The sequence below is a fragment of the Gopherus evgoodei genome, chromosome 22, assembly GCF_007399415.2.
Source record: "Gopherus evgoodei ecotype Sinaloan lineage chromosome 22, rGopEvg1_v1.p, whole genome shotgun sequence".
Lineage (NCBI taxonomy): Eukaryota > Metazoa > Chordata > Testudines > Testudinidae > Gopherus > Gopherus evgoodei.
Genome location: NC_044343.1, coordinates 5790297 through 5811923, shown reverse-complemented (window position 1 = coordinate 5811923; position 21627 = coordinate 5790297). Strand labels below are relative to the sequence as shown.

General features: G+C 54.7%; 1 protein-coding gene across 1 annotated transcript in view; it reads right to left on the bottom strand.

Annotated features, from left to right (window-relative positions):
* The window catches only part of POLRMT (RNA polymerase mitochondrial), a 32522-nt gene extending 12938 nt beyond the window's left edge, over positions 1-19584 (bottom strand). Inside the window, exons 1-11 of the mRNA XM_030540253.1 lie at positions 19481-19584; positions 18393-18485; positions 16630-17402; positions 15079-15209; positions 9880-10066; positions 8743-8892; positions 7595-7756; positions 7035-7205; positions 5662-5895; positions 2506-3294; positions 1180-1302 (exon numbers count right to left, since the gene is read on the bottom strand). Coding sequence (XP_030396113.1) covers positions 1180-1302; positions 2506-3294; positions 5662-5895; positions 7035-7205; positions 7595-7756; positions 8743-8892; positions 9880-10066; positions 15079-15209; positions 16630-17402; positions 18393-18485; positions 19481-19541 — 2874 coding nt within the window. The 5' untranslated portion in view covers positions 19542-19584. The remainder of the gene's footprint in view (positions 1-1179; positions 1303-2505; positions 3295-5661; positions 5896-7034; positions 7206-7594; positions 7757-8742; positions 8893-9879; positions 10067-15078; positions 15210-16629; positions 17403-18392; positions 18486-19480) is intronic.
* Positions 19585-21627: the final 2043 nt, after the last annotated feature.

The window sequence follows — 21627 nt, the reverse complement described above, 5'->3', positions numbered from 1 at the left end:
TGATCTTTGATTTTCCATTCCGCCCCCATCCCCATTGGCTTTCGCTGTCACACCGAGATCCGAGTCATTAGGGTTAGTTTCTGACACATGCTCCCCCTGCCCCCATCAGGACCATCCGGCCTCTAAGGGGAAAACACAGACGCCTCTTGCAGGGAAATGTTAATGACGGGGTCTCTCTGATGACACAGGCCTTTGAGAGATGCGCTCTGGCTGTGCTGACAATGCTGCCTGAGGGAACGGAGCCGGGCAAAAGGACTGGGCTAAGGTTAATGAGACCAACTGATCCTTTCTGCCGCAGCTCCTCTCTGGATGGTAAGGGCAGCCCCCGCTAGCGAGGAGGCAGCATGAGTAGACCAGGCTCAGGGTTATTCTGCTTCCACTGCCCGGCTGGAGCCTGGACGTACTGTGAGCATGAAGCACTTGGACTCGCATCATTTAACGCAGCAGGAGCTATCTCTGCCCTCATCCAGAGTCAAGCTTTAATCCTTCCAGCCAGCAGAGCTGCTCTTCTCCAGCCCTCAGACCAGATGAGCAAGGACCCAGAACAGCCACACAAGCCCTCTGGCTACAGCCTAGGAGAGAGACACACCCACACACATACTCCTGGGCATATACCGAGCAGTTGCAGTGCCTTTCAGAGACTGCAGCCAGGACTGCTATCCGCAGCAAGCCTGCCTGATCCAAAGCAACACGGGGTCAGGCTGGATTCAATTCCCAGCTCTGCTACAAACTCATGGGGGAGTCACTGCAGCTTTGTGACTCAGTTTCCCCATCTGCACAGCATAGTTAGTGATGCTTCCCTACCCCGCAGGAGTGTGTAGGGAGACTGAATCTACAGATCCTTGGGAGGGGTTTAGAGACTATGGGGATGGCCGCCATATAAATACCCAGATAACAGGCCTAGTAGCTAATGAGGAAGAGACCAGGGATTTGTGCACGCTGATCCTTCCGGTCTATACCCTGGAACGGGAAGCACTTGAAAGTGGCCTGGTTCTTGTCATGGGGAGCAAATTAGGGTCTCTTTGCTTACAGGTCGAACCCAAGCATCACTGCAGTTCCAACAGCCGCTGTGACCCAGAGCCTCCCACATCCCTCTGCTCTCTCCCCACGGAGTTTCTGTTAGCTCCCCAAGCTCTCTGCCCCACGCAGGAGGAATCCAGCAGTCCCCGGGCCCTTTACCTGATGAATGGGGAAGTGAGAGATGTAGGCTGTGGGGTCTGGCGATCTCAAAGCCTTGGCTATCTCCATGCAGCACGCCAAGGCCTGCCAGGGTTCATCAGTGTCCATCCACCACTTTCTGCCCTGGGGGCGGGGAGGGAGAGAAGAGCATCTCAGCACTAGAGTAGAAGAGCCCCTGGGTACTGAACTGGGTCAGAACCAGGAGCCACGTCTCCCGCCACTGACCTGCAGCACAACCTCCGGCAAGTCGCCCCACCCATCGGTGGGCTAGTCCGCTCTAGAAAAGGTTTGCTGGTACAGCTGTATCGGCAGAGAGACAGGTTCTACTGGCAAAAACGTGCTTTGGCGATAGAGCGTATCCCGGCTCCCCGAATCCTAGAATCTCAGAGTTGGAAGGGACCTCAGGAGGTATCTAGTCCCAACCCCTGCTCGAAGCAGGACCAATCCCCAGACAGATTTTTGCCCCAGATCCCTAAATGGCCCCTCAAGGACTGAACTCACAACCCTGGGTTTAGCAGGCCAATGCTCAAACCACTGAGCTATCCCTCCCCCCAGTGAAATATGCAGTACCACCTTTTGCCAGTATAACCGCATTGACACGAAGGCTTTGGCCAGCATAAAAATGTTGCAGATCACACCCCTAACACACACTATTATACCAGCAAAAGTTTCTAGTGTAGACCTGGCCTCAGCATCCCCCTTTGACCCTTCCTGTTGCGCATAGTTAGACTGGAAGAGCTTCAGGGCAGTGCCTGTCTCTCACTAGGCCTAGCACAGTCTCGACTGGGACCCCAGGGTGCTACTGGAATATTAATAAAGCCACCCAGCGTGGGTGGGTGCTCACCGACTTCCACTCTGGGCGCTTCTGTATTTGAAGCCTCACAGGATCACGGAGGCCACGTCTAGACTAGAGGTACTTTGCCGGCATAGCAATGCCGAATACAATACCAGCTAAGTGCTCCTAGTGCAAACACAGCTTCTACCAGCAAACCGGTGCTGCTGCCAGCAGGTTTACTCCAGCCCCACTGAGTGAAACCAGCCACCCCAGTAACAGCACAGATCTGCCAGTATAACTGCATTTACACTGGGGCTTTTGCAGGCACAGCTGGATTGGTCAGGAAATCACAGCTCTTTGCACCTCTGACCGACACAGCTCTGCCCGCACGAGCTTGTAGCGTGGACCTGAGCTGAGAGCAGCTGTGAGAGGTCCTGGATTCCAGGGTACTGCTTTGTCGCTTAGTTCCTGATGCCTCTCCCCGAGAGCTAGCAGTGCTAGGCTTGTTCTGGGCTCCCTCTAAAGCCAGAGAGATCATTCCTACTCCATACCGTCAGTGGGTTGTCAGCAGAGTCCAGGATCTCCTCCATTATCTCGTTGGCGTAGGCCAGCCGCTCCCGCAGAGAGTTCTTCTTCTTCAGCCCCGTCAGGTTAATAAGGTGGATCTTGAGCCAGTCGAGGCCATGTGCCCCCAGTGGCTTTCCCTCTGCGAACAGCAGAATGGCCCGGGTGACGTCACTGCCCAAGTGGTTGAAGTAGGGCGGACAGGGATAGGTCCTGCCCCGGAAGTCCATGTTGTGGGGGAACCAGAACACCTTATCCCTCATGTGGTTGGCTATGGAGAGCTTGTAGAGGGAGTCCATCCGCAGGCTGTACATTTCCACCATCTTCTTCCTGCACTGCGTCAGCTCGCGTTTCAGGGACGATTTGCTCCAGGGAGTGCCGGGCCCCAGGTGGAGGGCCACGGATGGCTTGGGGGCCTCCGAGAGGGGCGGCGGGATGCTCAGCTTCTCACTGCCCTTGGCATTGAAGATGGAGATGATGATATCCAGCACGGGTTGGTTGATCTTCCAGGGGCAGTTGCCCAGCTGGTTCAAGGCGTCGAGGACCGAGTGCAGGTTGCTGCGGGGACATTCCTCCAGCAGGAGCTGGTGCTGGATGGCCCCCTCCACGCAGCGCATCAGCTTGGTGGGGAGGAGGATATAGGCCCCAAAGTGCGGCGAGGTCCACGGTACCGGGGGGCAGAGCATGGGCATGACAAACGAATCGAAAGTCAACGTGGTCTCGGCAGCGCTCGACAGGATCTGGGTGAGGATCGGATGGGGCTTTATAAACCCAATCTGGGGGGGGGGAAGGAATTAAAGAAGGGTGAAGCTCTGTAGGGAAAGGGAGGCAAGTTAATTAGCGACACAGGGGGCTACAATTCCCTTCAGACAAGACAGTTCAGTAAGGCAGCACAATGCAAAGCTCCTGTAATCCTGCACTGCAGCTTCACTTCGCTCACTGCTGGAGAAAGGGGCCTCTCGCCCCAGCCCTCTCCTTCGGAACCAAACGGACAGACTCCAGTTCATCCATCATGCTTGGCTTCCCTAAACCTGCCGATCCATTTAACCCACAGCACGGGGGCAAGGATGACAGCTACACAGGAGTGGGGTGGCAGGAGCAGAAGCTGCCAAACACCCTGGAGCTGGCGAGGCCGTGAGGGGGGTCCCGGCTGGAGCAGACCTGGATGTCTGAACCATCGGGCAGTTTATGACCCTCTGTCCCTTCTAGGGAGGCTGTGGGGTGTGCCAGGAACTGAATAGGGGGGAGGGAAAGAGGAGGAGGAAGTTATTTGGTCAGTGGAATGGGGCATGCATGCAAGGCACACAATGGGCAAACACAAGTCAGGGCAGTTGGGAAGAGGAAGGAAAGAAACTAGAACTAACATGACATCTGCCTGACCGTAGCCCTTTGCTGGTATGAGGCATTCCAGTCTGAGGAGTCATTGGAGGTGGTTTTGGAACAAACTGATAAATTAAAGAGTAATAAATCACCTGGACTAGATGGGATTCACCCAAGAATTCTGAAGGAACTCAAATATGAAATTGCAGAACTACTAACTGCTGTATGAAACCTATCATTTAAATCAGCTTCTGTACCCAATGACTGGAGGAGAGCTAATGTGACGCCAATTTTTTAAAAAGGTTCCAGAGGTGATCCTGGCACTTACAGGCCGCTAAGCCTGACTTCAGGGAAATTGGTTGAAACTCTAGTAAAGAACAGATAAATAAATTAACATGATTTGTTGGGGAAGAGTCAACATGCTTTTTGTAAAGGAAAATCATGCCTCACCAATCTATTAGAATTATTTGAGGCGGTTAACAAATAGGTGGACAAGGATGATCCAGTGGATATAGTGTATTTAAGAGACTTTCAGAAAGTAAGCAGTCATGGGATAAGAGAGAAGGTCCTCTGATGGATCAGTAACTGGTTAAAAGATGGGAAACAAAACAAACGGTAGGAATAAATGGTCAGTTTTCAGAATGGAGAGAGGTAAATAGTGATGTCCCCCAGGGGTCTGTACTGGGACCAGTGCTGTTCAACATATTCCTAAATGATCTGGAAAAAGGAACAAACAGTGAGGTGGCAAAATTACTCAAGATAATCAAATCCAAAGCAGATTGTGAAGAGTTACAGAAGGCTCTCTCAAAACTGGGTGACTGGGTAACAAAATGGCAGATAAAATTCAATGTTGATAAATGCCAAGTAATTCACATTGGAAAACATAATCTCAACTACACTTACAAAATGATGGTGTCTAAATTAGCTGTTACCATCAAGAAAGAGATCTAGGAGTCATTGTGGATAGTTCTCTGAAAACATCTGCTCAGTGAGCAGCGGGAGTCAAAACCACTAACAGAATGTTAGGAAAGGGATAGAATATCGTATTGCCACTATATAAATCCATGGTACGCCCACATCTTGAATACTGTGTGCAGACTTCAGAAACGATATATTGGAATTGGAAAAGACACAGAGAAGAGCAACAAAAATGATTAGGGGTATGGAACAGCTTCAGTATGAGAAGAGATTAAAAAGACTGGGACTTTTCAGCTTGGAAAAGAGACAACCAGGGGGGATATGACAGAGGTCTATAAAATCTTGACTGATGTGGAGAAAGTGAATAAGGACACGCTATTTACTCCTTCACATACCACAAGAAGCAGGGGTCACCCAATGAAATTAATCAGCAGCAGGTTTAAAACAAACAAAAGGGAGTACTTCTTCACACAACACAGTCAACCTGTGGAACTCTTTGCCAGAGGATGTTGTGAAGGCCAAGGCCATAACAGGGTACAAAAAAGAACGAGATAAGTTCATGGAGAAGTCCAGTGGGTATTAGGAACGATGGGCAGGGATGTAACACCCTGCTCTGAGTGTCCCTAACCTCTGTTTGCCAGGAATGGCCGACAGGCGATGGATCACTTGATGATTCCCTGTTCATTCCCTCTGAAGCACCAGGCATTGGATACTGGGCTAGGAGGACCACTGGTCTGATCCCGTATGGCCGTTCTTAAGTTCAGTTTAATAGCGATGCCTCCATAGCAGGATGGGAGACCTTACCTGGTGCTGGCAAGAGGCTGGACCTGATGATCTAGCAGATTGGTTCTGATGGAGGGTTCAGCTGCCTGGTTACAGACCTCTCCCTGCCCTGGGGCCCTTACCTGCCGGCTACTGCGGAAGGAGTAGACGTGATACAGGACGGGGATGAGTTTCGCCTCCAAACTGGGGTTCAGGATGTTACTCTGCACCTTGATCACCTGCACAAGGAGCTCCACCATGTGAGTGCCCAGCTGCACCATCAGGATGTGAGGCCAGGTGCAGTCCTTGCTGAGCAGGGAGGACCCCGAGCTGGCCTCCAGCTTCTCCCAGTACTCCCGCGGCAGGTAACTATCCAGCTGAGGAGGCAGGAGGAAAACAGCCCAGCGTGAGCAGCAATTATTTCTTCCGAGAGATTAATTAGGGCTGACTGAACTGTCTGGAATCTGGGTTAGATAACCCTCCATGCTCCCCCCAGGGGCTGAGGGCCTTCTGGAGAGGGGCAGCCAAGGCTTCACAGCGCGGGTGAGAGCAATGCTGAGGAGCATTCCTCCCCCGCCATGCCCGCAGGGCAGCCGCACACTGTGTGTAAATGTTAACAGGAGCGACAGCCGAGGAGCAGAGAGACACAGGCATGGTCAGTGCAGGTAGGAAAGGGGCCGGCTTCCTGCAAGCAGCTTCTGCCAACCCCCTCCAGCCTGACCTGCAACGACCCTCGCCTTTCCAGACCTGCACCTTCACCAGCAGTGCTTATGCTGGACAAACCCAGGGTCGCTCCTGAGCCAGAGCCAGATCTAGCTTGGCCAAGCAGTGCCCAAGTGACCCTTCCGGCTCTGACAGTGGAGTTCATTCCCGGAGCCACACCCGGGAGGGAAGAGACCGCCAGGCACGCCAGACAGGCTAGTGGTTTTGTTAGCTCTCGCGACCTCTTCTCCAGACCCTGCAGTTCCAGAGATGACCTCCCAGGATACAAGCCCTGGATGTTTGCAGAGGCAGAGTCTGCCCTCCAGACACCCAGTCTCTGGGAGACGTCCTCCAGCCTGCCAAGTCCTAGGACGATGACGACTCCAGCTCTCAGCTGTTGAGAGTCCTGCCGTGGGAAGCATTAGTCTGACAGCAAATCCCAAAGCCTCTGGAAAAACCCAAACATCTTAGGTGTTGGGGGAGCAGCGCGCTTCACACCTCAACTCCTCAGTCAGTGCTTCCTCCCCACGGACATGGGCTCAGCACCAAGGCACCAAAGCCTGATAGGCCTGCATCCCGCAGAGAAAGAGACAGTGCTTCCTGGGTGGGGTGAAGGGATCTCCTACCCAGGCTGCTTTCCTGCAAACAGCTGCTCATTCGCTTACTTGGGCAGATCACCTGGAGAGCCTGAGACAAGGCCCCGGGTCAGCCTTGGAAGCTACATTTGCCCTTGTCTCTATCACACCTGGCCATCACGGTCCACCACCCTGGGGGCCCCCCCCACCCTTGGGGCAGGGAACTAAGACAGGCCTACCTGGGCGTCCTTCGCCAGCAGCTGGACGTACTCATCATAGACCTTCTGAATCTTCTCCATCAGGCGGCTGCGTGATTTCTTCCGGACGGCATACTTGTTGTAGATCTTGGTGCCAAGTTCTTTAGCTAAAACCAGCAGGGATTCTCCTTGGGGAGGGAGGCTGGAGAGGCTCTGAAAAGGGGGAGGCAGCGAGGGTCTTAGCGGAGAAGGGCAAATCAATCAGGGCGTTAAAGGCACCACCCAGGCTCCTGGCAATGAAGAGAGAGTGCGACACAGACAAAAGCCAGCAGGACGCAGCCAAGATCGGGATGAAGGAACAGCTGGGCTAGATCGTGGGCTTGCTACTCAGCACATGGAGCAAACGTGGCCCGGATCTAAGGCCCAGTCCAGGCTCATGGCACAAGTTCTGGTTCTGCAGGCCCAGATGTAAATCCCCCCCCATGACAGTGCCCCGCAGCACAGCTGCAAGCCCACTTCATTGGCCAAGGGGGGTACTCAATGGCATGAAGACTCTTCCATTCCCACACGGCAGCCTAACGGGGCCGGGGAAAGCATCCTACCTGCAGCATGATGTCCACGTATTCCTTGTCCTCCAGCAAGCACAGATAGGGATAGAGGCTCATCTGCCAGGACCGCCTATTCGCCATGTGGATCTTAGACTCCCGCAGGGTCTGGAGGAGGGACTTCCGCCACTCAGAGCGCAGCGCGGTCAACAGCTCCCGCTGCACACAGGCAAACAAGGCAGTCAGCCGCTTGGCAATCACACGGTGCTAGCCATAGAGTCCATGAGCTGAGGAAGCACTTCCCCAAACGCACCAGCAGGGGGCACTCCCCAAGCAAAGGGATCCTCCAGCCTTCCATCTCCACATTCTCTCAGCAGGGCGTTCTGTTTACACAGAGCACAGACCGGCTTCTACTCCCTACCCCTAGGACAGGGGTAGGCAACCTGCGGCACGTGAGCTGATTTTCAGTGGCACTCACGCGCCTGGGTTCTGGCCACCGGTCTGGGGGGCTCTGCATTTTAATTTAATTTTTAAAAAATCTCCTTAAACATTTTAAAAGTCTTATTTACTTTACATACAACAATAGTTTAGTTCTATGTTACAGACTTATAGAAAGAGACCAAAAACGTTAAAACGTATGACCGGCACGCAAAACCTTACATCAGAGTGAATAAATGAAGACTCAGCACAGCACTTCTGAAAGGTTGCCGACTCCTGTTCTAGGACATCAGTTAGTACATGGAAGGCCCATAGATAATCCAGAGCGAGCCATTAACAAGCCCAACCCAGCGGAGCAGGGGGTTACACCCGGGGGAATCTAGTCCCCTGCTTGTTTTGAATGATGCTCTTTAGCTTCAAATAAAAGCAGCAAAGAGTCCTGTGGCACCTTATAGACTAACAGACGTTTTGGAGCATGAGCTTTCGGGGGTGACTAGCCACTTCGTCAGATGCATGTCAAATACCTTCTAATGGTGGGTATTTACTGACTTTCCAATATTGCTGTAACCCCTCGGCCGCACTTCGCTGGAGAGCCAGTGATCTCCAGCCACAAGGCTCATGCAGATCATCTAATCCGACCTCCTGCATAACACCATCACCGATTCCCACATGCAGCTCATTGCCTCTGGCAGAGCCGCCCAAACTCCATTTACAGCCCTCGCTCTCGGAGGGGGCCGGCGTTAACTCCACCGAGCGCCAGGCTTTACCGCTTTGACGGCTTGCTCCGTCAGGGGCTTGGCCGACTCCACAGAGCTGATGGTGACGGTGTTGGAAGCCTCCATCTCTAGCTGCTGCCGGAAGCGTTCCCGCAGCTCGCACACAGAGAAGTCCAGCTTGGGGTAGGAGACTGGCTTTTCCTGCAGGGAGACAGAGGTGGTGAGCGCTGGGATTCAGGTACAGGACGTTCGGGTGCTTCTGTCGCTCAGTGGCTGGACACTCCCAGGTGTAAATAGTTCACTTATTTACAGACCTGAGGCAGAGAGACCCCTAGTGACTTGTGGCAGAGCAAGGCATTGAATCCGGGTTCCCGGCTAGCACCCACGCAGCTGAAACCCAGGCCGCCTCCTCAGCAGGGATGACAGTGAGATGAGGGTCATCGCTAGCAGCTCCTGTTAATTAAGAATCCCAACCTCGTGAGCAGAACAAGGGAGCTTCCAGGGCTGGCCCCATGCAGCCTCTCCCCTTTGCATGCCGTTGGCTGAACTAGACGAGATGCTGTAGGAAAACACTGCGATTGATTGACAGCTACACAGAGGCTGCAGTCGTAAGTCAAACTATGCTGCTTCCATGCCTTTGTCAGCTTTATTTCCAGCAACGAGGTAGCACCCTACACACCTGACGTGAGCATTACTCCCAGCTGTTTCTGCCAGTGGATTCCCCACCTCCCGAGACATAAGGCCCCATTCTCCATGGCTCTCAAGTGAGGCACCTTGGGGACCTAACCGCAAGGAAGCAGGCATGCCGGAGGGACCGAACCCCAGCTCTTAGCATGGCCGGATGGGACTGATCACAGGATTAGGAGCCAGGAACCTGGGAGTTCTCATCCCAGCTCTGACACAGGCCTCCCTCTCTGGCCTTGGCCAAGTCATTTATTCTCCCAGCTCCTTTCTCCTCACCTATAAAGCTGGCTCTGCCTCTTGGGGATGCTGGAAGGATTCATGTATCCGTGCTCCGTGCTATTCATATGGCTGGTTCACTCAAGGGGCTCGTGGTCTGTGCAACCAGTTCTGTGACAATTACCCTGATAATAAAGGCTCCGTGCCCCAAAGAGCCTACCCCAAAAGGGCAGATGTCATTAGCCCTGCACGATCCCCGGGCACATGCGCCTAGCAGCCCCCCTTTACCTTGGAGTAGAAATCCCGGAGCAAAGGAGAAGTGCAGATTTCCGGGTGGGGTTGAGACAGCGGCTGAAAGTTCGGCTCGATTATCCTGATGGCCTTCAGCACCATCTCCCGCTTGTCGTCCTCGTAAACGGCGTCTCTGAAGAGCTCGTCCAGGTTGAAACCATCCTCTTCCAGCTGCTGCACACACCTGGGGAAACAGGCATGGATCAGCAGGGGGGATGAAGGAGAGGGAGGGAATATCTATCCAGGAAGACGAGAAATGTTTAGGCACAGGACAAGGGATGGTGCAAACAGGGAACCAGAGACTAAGCAAGATGCACGCCAGAGGGGAGAACAAAGGAACCGTGTGGATCAGAGCAAGCCCCACCTTGGGGAGCCCCGATGGAAGGGTCCCTCTGGGCCAGGTCTGCTGTAGCCTCTCCTCCTCCCAAGCACAGTCAGGTGTCAGCCAGCGCACCAGGAGTCACGCTCAGCTGGAGACGCTGGCCGTCGTGAAATGCAGACACCTACCAAGACAGGGCACTGGAGCTGGAACCTCAGTTACTTGCTACCAGGCTTCCAGCTGCCGCGCTGCCCAGGCCTACAGACCCGGGGCAGGAGCCGACAGGATCTTGAGGGGAGCTACATAGAATGGGTTTGATGCACTGCCCTGGCCAGGAGAGGGGGCGGCTTTGCTGACAGCAATCTCTTGCCCTTCTTTCATGCCATCCCGTACAGATGGCTCCATCCCATGCACCCCTCCGCCCTTTCCAAACATCTCCAAAACCCAAGTGAACCAGGAAACCTCACACCATAGACACCCCGTCCCAATGATCTGTGCTGCAGTGGCCCAGCCACAGGCTCTTGGGGCAGGGCCTCAGCTCGGCCAGCCAGTGCCAGGTCCCCCACACAGCGCCGGCGTTGTCCATGGGGAGCCTTTGAAACGGGGCCTGCAAAATGCCTTCAGTTAACAGAGGGAGCGGGAGCCAAAGAGGGTTTGAAATGAACTAGTTTCTACTGTGCAACCCAGGGGAGACTGGCCCAGGGGTTCTCAGCCTAGGAGAGGTGGGGTCAGGACCAGGCACTGGGGGGGGTGGGACATTGACCCCTTGGTCTTACCCATGCAGCTAAATGGGTGGGTTGGGGGGAGTGGTTCTGGCTAGATGCCAGCTGGATGAGACACAGGTCTCAGAGTGGATAAGGCTGAGAACCAGTGGATTAGATAGATGGGCAGAGCATTTGACAGGCAGGAAATCAGCCCGCACCCATGTCAGGAATAAAGACAACACCAATCCGAGGGGAAGTTACCCAGATGGCAAAGCAATGGGAAAAGGAGAAAGCGCTCAGAGCACTTTCCTGGCCTCTGCTTGGGAGCATGCGGAATTGCACACGTGACTGAATTCATGCAAACACCCACATGTGCACTCTGGGTACGTCTACAGCGTCCCAAATCCCTGCAGCAGCGAGGTTCAGAGCCCGGGTCAACGGATCCGGCCTGCACCAAGGGGCTAAAATAGTGGTGGAGATGCTGAGGCTCAGGCTGGAGCCCAGGTTCCGAGACCCACCCCCGTCGCTGGGTTTCAGAGCCTGGGTGGGAAAGTCTACACTGCTATTGGGAGCCCAGCAGCCTGAGCCAGGCAAGCCCAGCTCTGGGACATGCAGCTGCAGGGTTTTTCTGCAGGGGAGCCGTATGCTTTGCGGGCTGGAGCCTCAGCTGGCCTACAGGGGCACAGGTCCATTGACTTCAATAGAGCTGCCGACTCACACAGCCAGTGACTGGGCCGACAGACTTGCCTGGAACTTGTCCACATACATCAGCAGGGAATCTGTCTCTCTGTAGCCAGGCTGTAACAGGGAAAGGCAGCACAACCAGCGACGCAGGCTGGAGGGAGCGTGGGGCAGGAGCTGCCAGCAGAAGATGGACCCCTCAGCCACCCGGGATGGTTAAAACCAGCAACTCTCGTGTCAGCAGAGGCACCGGCCAGCAAGATCCAGTCCCTGGGGAGAGCACAGAGCCCTCTCTGCCCACGTGCTTCATGCAGGCCAGCAGCGGGGAATGTAGGAGGCACTGGTATTGAAACGCTATTTACCAGAACGTCATCACAAGTCACCTGCCTCATGTTCCATCCATTACCCTCCCTGCTCCGCATCCACCTCCACAAGGGGCCTGGGCTTAACCTTCATGTTCCATTTGTGCAGAGCTGAGCAGAGACCTAGCTCCTATGGCGGTGCCTCAGGCCTGACCAGACGCTGCCTGGAAATATGAAGGCCTGATTCCCTGCGTGGGCTTCGTCCCTGCAGCAGGACCCACTGCCCTCCCCAAGCACATTCCAGCTCTGCCATGTCGGTTTACCCAGCACTGTTCACAAGGCACTTTGGAAACCTATGATGGTCAAACCTCGAGAGGTGCCCCGCACCTACAATCCCACTGGCCCAGGATTCAGCCCCACGGAGGTGTAGAAGAGACATCACCAATTACTGAAATCCAGCTGCTGTGTTGGGGCATGCCGCTGTTTAACAGCATACAGCAGCCTGGCACAAGAGGTGGACAGTGGATCCAAAGCCAGTCAGAGCTCACGTACCCATGCTGGAAATCGACTGGGGCTAACACACCTCCTCCAACCATTCAAGATCACACGAGCAGTCAGATCCTCGGTTTTACGTGCCATCTGACAGGAGACCTCCCCAGCTCCAAAACCAGGTGCCACTGGCTCCATTTTGGTTCGATGGGCAGCGCGTCTCCTAGTGACCTGGCACCACTTCCTGCAGCATTCTGGATTTTTCTCGCAGGGTCTCCCAAACCAAGCCCTAACCCTGATTAGCTGGAGAGATGCAATGAAGTCACAGCCTGAGCTAGTGGGGTTACAGAGCCAACTGCAAGCTTGGGAGGAGAGAGACCTGAAGCCCCGACATCTCTGGGTCTCAGCACCTCCGAACACATGCATACACCTGTCATTCCGCATTAGCAGAGGCTGGAAAACGATGTTAACGGTCCAAGGGCAGAGAACCATGTTCTGAATATGCCCCTTTCTCCCTTAGAGGATCCTCCTCCTATTCTAGTAGCAAAGCAGCTGAATCCCACTGTTCTGTCGGAGCCTGCTTCCAACACATGCCTCGTATCACATCTCGTCAGAGCGTGCTCCCAGCCACGATGCAGATGGGTGGCATCTGGTAGAGGGCAGAGAGCATGGATCTGAAGGATGGCAGCAGGACAGCTGTCAGCGTGACTGAGGGCCAGGGAATTTCAGCCTATTCCAAACCCATGAGGTTGGCTTGCAATGGAGTCATGCGATCAAAAGGGAGGGACAAAGGGAAGCTATTTGTACATCCATGTTGCTCAGCACCCACACTGTTATGCCTGACTCCTCTGATGCCTGTTAGAAGGGCAGAGGCGAGCGCTTGCATAGAGGGTGCTGAAAGGCAGCCTGCTCTGGGGTGGAGAGCAGCAGCCAATCAGCACACTGGATGCTATTCTTTCAGAAGCACCGTGAGACCGTCGATGTTCATGCAGAGCAGGGAGGACTGTGGGTTTACCATCGAGCTGTCTGGACAAGAGCCTGGGGGTGCTGTGGGCATAACTCAGGCCAGGTTGATGCTAACTAAAAGCCAGTTGCTGCATAGATGTAAGGAAGCAAACCCAGTGATTTGGGTCAGGACCATCTCCATTCCCGTGATGCCATGCCCTGGGAGTCTTCTGCAGCCATCCTGACCCCCAGCATCAAAATCTCTCCCATACATGGAGTCCTTCGGCTCCCAAGGTTAATCAGTCACTGCTGCTCATAGCAGCTACAATCCTGGGAGTCTGCGGGCCGCTATTTAAAGCCACCAAGATCTCTGGGACACCAGCAAGGCAGAGTGCAGACAAAGCTGCCTGCTCAGAGCGCCATCTGGTGGCCCCCCAAGCATTACAGAGCAAGTGACCGAGGTTGACCTTGTAGAAATGAGCGAGGAGAGGCGTGCTCATTACAGAGGCTGATGAACAGTGCATGAACGATGAATGGCGCTGCTGGGAGAACTGCAGCATGTTCTCCATCCTAAACTCAACTCTGACTGCGAGTGAAACCGATCACCTGGAAAACCGCGGTCCTGCCTTGTCCTGTGAGAGCAGGAAAGATCCCAGCGCATTTTATATCAACATCCTTGGCCAAAACTCCTCCTAGTGCAGCGTGCTGTGCACCTGGCTGCTGCACTCCTCCCCAGAAGTGACTGCATTTCAGCAGTGCGGTATGTAAAGACTGTAGCTACTTCAGGAGCCTCCATGATGGAAAATTTTACAGCAGTGTAAGTCACTATGACCTCTTTTCTTCAAAGCTGGCCAGTAAACACCCCACTAAAGCGAGTGACCCACAAAAGGTGCACTGGAAATATCTGATTACTACCTGTATTACAGTACCACCTAGCGCCCTGATCTTGGCTGGGGCCAGGGTCAGAGACAGTCCCTGCCCCAAAGTGTTTACAATCTAAATATACAAGATCAGGGCCGGCTCCAGCTTTTTTGCCGTCCCAAGCAGCGGGGGGTGGGGAAAGCCCAATCGAGCTGCTGCCGAAGTGCCGCTGATCCGGAGCAGGCTGATTGAGCTGCTGCCAAAGTGACACTGCCTCGGACCTGCCACCCCGACAACGGATGCATTGCCGCCCCTTTCCATTGGCTGCCCAGGCACCTGCTTCTTTCGCTGGTGCCTGGAGCCGGCCCTGGACAAGATACAAAAGGTGTCAGATGAACAGGGAAGTGATTTGCCCAAGGCCCACCCAGCAGCTCAGTGGCAGAGCTGGGAATAGACTCCAAGTCTCCACTCCATTGAACTCTACCCATTAAACCACACAGACTCTGAATACAGGATGGTCCATTCTGAATCTTTATGGCGGGGGGGGAAGGGAGGAGAGACATGCTCAGAGCCAAAGAGATGTGCAAAAGTTTTTATAGGTTTGTGCAGGCAAGAAATCAACACAACAGAGCTCTGAACAGGTGACCCGAGACAAGTTAACAAGAGGCGCAGACTGCCATAAAGTTACTGAGTCCAAGAAGCACATAAACAGAACGGCAAGGAAACTATCAATGGTCCCATTTCAAGGCAGGTGATAGACACTGGGCCACAGAAATTCACCTGGATTGAGACTCTTTTGGAGAGACTCGTTAGAGAGCTCCCAGAGGGAAGCAGAGGAAAAGGGAGAGGCAGTGTAGTTATGTACATAGCACGCCGGGCATGCCCAGAGAGTTACCTTTTGATGACTGCGGCGGGGGCTCCAGCACGGCCCATGCACTCCAGCGCAGCCGCGTAGCAGCTGAGATTGGGCTTCAGGCCAGCTTCCTCTAGCATGACGAAGAGCCGGCCAATCTGGTTCAGGGAGCCCTGAGAGGAGGAGGGAGAGGGATCAATTCAAGCTCCAAGCCCCTCCATTTCTCTTCCAGATTAAACCTGCTTCGTTTTGAACCCAGCCACTGAATGGTCCCACCATCGAATGGCTCCGAGGGGTGCTGCATGAGGTGAGAGTGGTGGGTCTCAGACTAGTTCCCAGTGGGCATTACAATGCAGCAACCCCCAAACCACCATCCCAACTGGCCCCATTCTCGTTCCCAGTGGTGCCAGACTGAACGGGCATTCGAGCCTGGGTTCCCCTTTCACCCATTCCAGTCCAGTCAGAGATGGCTGGGTGGGTGTGTGTGTGCGTGTACGTACACCAGCGCCAAGGACCTGGTCCCCACGGCTGGCAAGCCACTCCCATCACTGCTAAACTCCTGCTCGAGTTAATTACTCCCAAGGTTAACAAAATGTCTAATTTAAATTGAATTTTTTTGACTTTGCTGTTTAAATTATATATTTTATTTTTAAAAATAAACCTGTTTAAAATTAAATCTCAATTTAACACAAAATATGTTAAGGCCTGAACTTATTATAATCTCTTAAAATATGTAAATAGAAAAGAGAGGCTCATGGATTTAGCACACTTATCACCAATTTTGAGTGAAAGGCTGCGTTTCTATATAAAGAAAGAAGTAGGGGGAAAAACAACTAACTTTTTTGGTCAAACTTTAAAAATATGGCACAATAAATTATGTCCTGTATTAAGGGTTTGTTTTGTTCAACAAAAATAAATTTGATATGCTGTTTTGTGTGTTTAATTAAATTTCAGTTACCATCCTAACGCAGCTTGACACAAATCATGAGCAAAAAATTGATTAGCTAGTAAATATGCAATGCATCACTTTTCTAACATACTAAAAACATACAATTAATAAGAATCTGAAAATATTACATGATATAATTGATTAGATAAACATTATAGCGTACCCACCTAGGTAGGAAAAAGATGTACCAAATCTAGTGTCAAGGCTCTATTTAGTTGTCAATTAGCATGTTTTAATGGCTATATCAACCAATGAGAATCCATCTTTCTTTAGAAAACAACTGAAGTACAAACGGAAAAGCTGATTAAAATCAACGATTTAAATCAATCTCCCCTGATTGCACCATTTCAGTAATGAATAAATATGATCAAATTCAGAAAACTCCACCCTCAGAAACATGCTATCCCCCATTCAAAACAGACACTTTGACCTGGGTCAAGGGTGTGCGCTGAAAAAAGATGCAGTCGTGCCCGGGCTGGGCTCCCTGCAGGGACCGAACCTCACAACTCCGGATCTAAAAGCATGCGATTTCAGCTTGCACCATTAGCTCAAAGCCAGCGGCTGATTCAAACATCTGTATGTGGTGCGGTCACTGGAGGACGAGAGCCCCCATCACACCGGCGTGGGTTACTGGGATAAGGTACCTTGTTAGCCCAGCCGTGCATGAGGATGTCATACATCTTGATGCCCAGCAGCTTCCTCCTGGCATGGGAGCGGTGGTAGAACATCAGGCACTGCTGGGCCCTCTCGGGCTGGTGGAGGAAGAGGCAGCTCTCCAGGTAGGACATGATGATGAGCTGGATGCTCCCGTACTTGTTACCTTCCTTGTCTTCCAGCCGCAGCCTCGGTTCCCACTGCACCATTGGCCCCTCTAGCTCCCCCACCTCAGGCAACTCCTCCAGTCTGTTGCATTCATATCTCTGCGTAGCACAGGGGCTGGCAGGGGAGCCCAGCTCGGGAGAGCCCTGGGCAGGAGCCACCGCAGCCCTGGGGCTTTCACGGAAGGTCTTGGATTTGCCGAATACCTTTGGATTTGTCCCTCCCTTTGGGGGACTGGCTTTGGCCTGGCCTTGGCTCTCTTTGGCTCCAGCAGCCTTGCCTTGCTCCAAGACCGGCAGGCTAGTTCGTTCTGCACCAGGGGGTGAGGCAGCTGCGGAGAATTTCTGCTCCAGCTTCAACTGTCTCTTATGCTTGATCCATTTCTCTTTTTTCAGCTTTTCAACCCAGCGGCTGGGCTGGGACGGGGCCCCGGAAGAGGAGACGCCCCCCTCCCTGACTTTCGCAGCAGGCTCCTTCCCTGCCGGGCTTGGCGCAGGGCACCGGAAGCTGCTCTTCCGCAGTGGTGCAACGTCCACTCGGTCAACTGTCACCTCCGAGATGTTATCAGCCTGGAGCTGCTTGATGCGAGCCTCCAGCACTGCCAGAGAAAAGATGTCACAGAGCGAACGGGGAATTAAAGTGATTCGCGGTCACTGCAGACAGTCTCCATCCAGGTCCCCCTTTCCGCCCCCCGCCCAGTCAAGCCTCTCGTCGCTTCCCACACACCCCAGATTCTCAGCTTGACACTTCTTTGACAAGAGTGAGTTACCTCTCCCCAGCCTCGGGCAGGCGAGCGTGATCCCCAGCTCCCACTGAAGGAAAGTGACTTGGCCAAGGTGTCCGAGCGTGGCAAAGGCAGCTGGCCTGGACCCCCGAGAGCAGTGTTTCCCAGCAGTGGATCCTGCCTTACCACGGGGTGGCTGGAAGGTTGCCACATCCAGAACCAGATGAACCTATCTCTAAGCCCTGACTTAGGCAAGCACACATTCCCGGCCCAGCATGGCGGCCTGGAGGATTGGAGAGGAAGCTCGCCTTGCACTCATGCTGCAGTGGCAGCTCCTGTCCTGCGGGCCTAGGCCAAGCCCGAGCAGCACTGCAAACCCCCCATGCCAGGTCAGGATGCCTGGAGCAGGGGAGGTTCTCTCTCTAATCCCCACCCCGGGGGTTTCCCTCCACACCAGGCCAGGATTAGGGTTGCAAGGCTGGGGCTGCATGAGTAATGGTGGGTCGCAAAAAGAGACCAAATGCAGTTGGTGGTTCGCCTTATCAAGCATTTGGGAACCATTGCACTATGGGAAGCATTCGCAACCACCCTCCCGCTCCTCATGGCTAGGTGGGAGGGCTCCCCAACCTTTGCCCCCCTGTAACTTGGGGTCAGAGCAGGGAAGAGGCTGAGAACCCCTGCAGCGCAGCACACCTCAAACCTGACATCAATGCATGAGCCAGCCAGGCGGTGGAGTTGGCTAACGGGCATTTCCCCCAAGCTATGGGTCTGCACATAAACCCCACTGACCAGGAAACCCAGACTTCTCCGGGAGGGCTCTTATGGGACAGATGCTTTTGGTTCTCCCCCGTGTTTCCAACTTACCCTCCAGCAGCTCAGCCCTCCCACAGGTGGCTCTTCTCCTGGCCTCCTCCCTTGCGCTGGCTGAGGAGTAATTTCTCACTATGGTCCATCTTCCTGCAGCAAAAAGGGACAGTGAGCGCAAGGTCCTGATCCCAGGGTGGACGAGATGGATGGAGTCACTGCTCTGCTCATGAGATGACCTCTGAGGGTCCCCTCCCCCCCGGCATTTCAGTGATTCCCTGCACGCCCCGAGCATGGCTGGATGGAAGCACAGCGCAGAAACACACACACGGAGTTACCCCTGGTCCATGCAGTGTCCCACTGGGCATCGAGATGCCCCAGCAGCACAGGGACAGGACGGGGGGTGCAGCAACCAAGCCACAGCAGCTGAGTGGAGAACCAGCCTCCCGGGCTGCTCCCCAAAGGCCCCTGCGGCTTCGGAGGAAGGGGAGTCCCATCCCCATTATGGGGACTGCGCAGAGGAGACTGAAAACTGCCCAACCCGAGGAGCAGCTCGTGCCCCATCACCCCCCACTTCCCCAGCATGGCTATCAAGGAGGGGATGGGATAATGGAGGGGGGCACTCAGTGATCCCCCCGGGGCTGTGCAGGGGCAACAGAGAAAGGGTCAGGGACTCCATGGCCCCTGTTGTCTTCTATACCTGGGATTTGGGAACAAACCTTCACCACGCTGCTGGGAGGGAGGGGGCCAGGAGGCTCAACCCCCTCCCCCGACTCTGTGCCCCTGAGGGGAGGGGCGTGGGGGCTCAGCCCCCCCGGCTCCGTGCCCGTTGGGGGGGGAAGGGCGCAGAGGCTCACCCCTCCAACTCTGTACCTGTTGGGGGGAAGGGTGCGGGGGTTCACCCCCCCAGCTCCGTGCCTGTTAAGGGGGAAGGGTGCGGGGGCTCCCCCTCCCGCTTCGTGCCCGTTGGGGGGGAGGGGGCTCAACCCCCCCCCCGGCTCCGTGCCCGTTGGGAACCCCCCCGGCTCCGTGCCCGTTGGGGGGGGAGGGGCGGGGCGCGGGGGCTCAACCCCCCCCGGCTCCGTGCCCGTTGGGGGGGGAGGAGCGCGGGAGCTCACCCTCCCCCCTCTGTCTGGACCCGCCATTACCTGGGCCCCACAGCCAGGCCGCCTCCGGCCCCAGCAGCGCCGCCCGCAGCGCCCGCCACATGCCCCCGCCCACGTTAGGCCGCCATCCCCCCACTCAGCGCCGCCGGTTCCACCGCGCACGCGCCGGCCGCACCGCCTCCCGGGAGCTGTAGTTCTCCGCCCCACCCCCGGGCTCCGTGGTACTACATCTCCCGGCGTGCACCGCGCCGCGGCCAGCCCAGGAGGGGCTGTCTCCGGCGCTGGAGACTCCAACTCCCAGGATGCAGTGCAGGCTCGGGGAGCTCTGGCTCCCTCTGGTGGGCTGATCTGGGAGTGCAGGGCACTGCTGCTTGTAACCTTCTCTCCCATGGTTGCTGCTGCTTCCTCCCCTCTTCTGCTCCTGTGTCCTCCTGGAGCTTTGCGAGCCTGGCATGGCTGGTGCTTCTCGTAGGGCAGGCACGGTTCCTGCTTGCTACCCTGCTCTCTCCCCCTCAGTCGCCCTCCTCCTCCTTTGATTCCTTTCACGCTCACCCTCCAGGGCCGGCCCGCGATAGCACCAGGCATCCTAGGCAGGTTGATTCGGTTAAAATCAGGGGGAGTAGTTCCACTAGCTACAAGGGATGCAGGCAGGAGCGGGCCCTTGGTTTGTAAAATCCTCTGCTTCCCACCTTCTCTGCTCATATAGCACCAGATCTTGCCCATATTGTCGGTGCAAGAGCCTGCTCCTTGGCAGCCCCTGCTCTCCCATCCCATCCTCTGCTTCACCGGGTCTCTGCATTGCCAAGGCCTCATGTCAAACAGGTATTTAAATCTAGAGCTGGCAGTCTGCACCTGTTCCAGCAGAGGGTGCACACACCCTCTCCCTCTGCCCAGGGTCACAGACTCCCATTGGTTTTAATAGGCTTTGGCCCGGAGGATCTCAAAGCAAACCCTAGAAGAGGCAGCGTAGTCCATAGCACACTGGGCTGAATATCGAGTGCTCTGAGGTTTGTTTTGGGTTCTGCCGCTATCTTGCTCTCTGTCCCCGAGCAAGCTGCTTCCACTCTTTTGGCCTCAGTTTCCCTGTCTGAAAAATGAGGGGTGATAGAGCTGACTCAGCTCTGAGAGACAAATACTATATTATCATAACTCCTGGTGATGGAGGTCAGGGCTATCAGACATTGTACAGATGAAGAAACTGAGGCACGGGAAAATGACCTGCCCAAACTGGCTTAGTGAGTCAGTGGCAGAGCTGGGAATAGATTCCAGGAATCCTGATTCCCAGCCCCACTGTTCTAACCATTAGACAGCACGCCCTCCCTGATCCAATGACAGAACCCAAGAGTGTGAACTCCCAGCCTCAGTGCTCTAACCATTAGACCCCGCTCTTCTCCCACAGCAAGTAAGAGGACCCAGAAGGAGTCCTGTTGCCTAGCTCCCCTGTTCTGACCAGTCACCTGCACTCTCTGCTTGGTTCCCACAGACCTTTCCTCTGAACCAGCCATTTCTAGGGGAACAATCCCCCGGGTGACACCAGAATCCCCCCTGCAAATAAACTCCTGCCAAGGCAAGCCTAGATAACGCCACCATGGTGCAGACAGAGGAACAGGAACGCCGCACGCCACCTGCTTGGCACAAGAGCTGCCGTCTGCTCCAGTGAGTACCCTGGGGAATTGAGAGAGGGGCATGCAGGCACCTACCCTGCAGGAGAATAGGAAGGGTTAATGGTTACACAAAGCTCCCACCTCCTACTATCAGCTTTGCCAGACTGGATCAGACCCGAGGTCTTTCTAGTCCACCCTCCTGCCTGCCACGGGGTGGGGGCCAGTACTGGGATCAGTGGAGGAAGGTGCAAGAAATGCTGCAGGAGGCAGATGTGAGATAACCTGCCCCCCACTTTAGGGCTCAACCTGGGGTCTTATAGTTACAGACCAGATTAAGCCCTAAAGAACAAGGTTTGACAGGCCTTCTAACATGAGTTACTGTCCCAAGGTGGAAGGGGTTCATTTATGGTCATTCTCCCCTCCCAGAGCTAGGAATAAAAACCAGGAATCCCAACTCGCAGCCTCCGCCCTGCTCTAACCAGTAGACCCCTCTCCCCTCCAGGAGCTCAGAGTAGAACCCAGGAGTGCTGACTCCCAGCCCACAGCTCTGACCATAGTAACCCCAGAATTTTGCACCCCTCGATT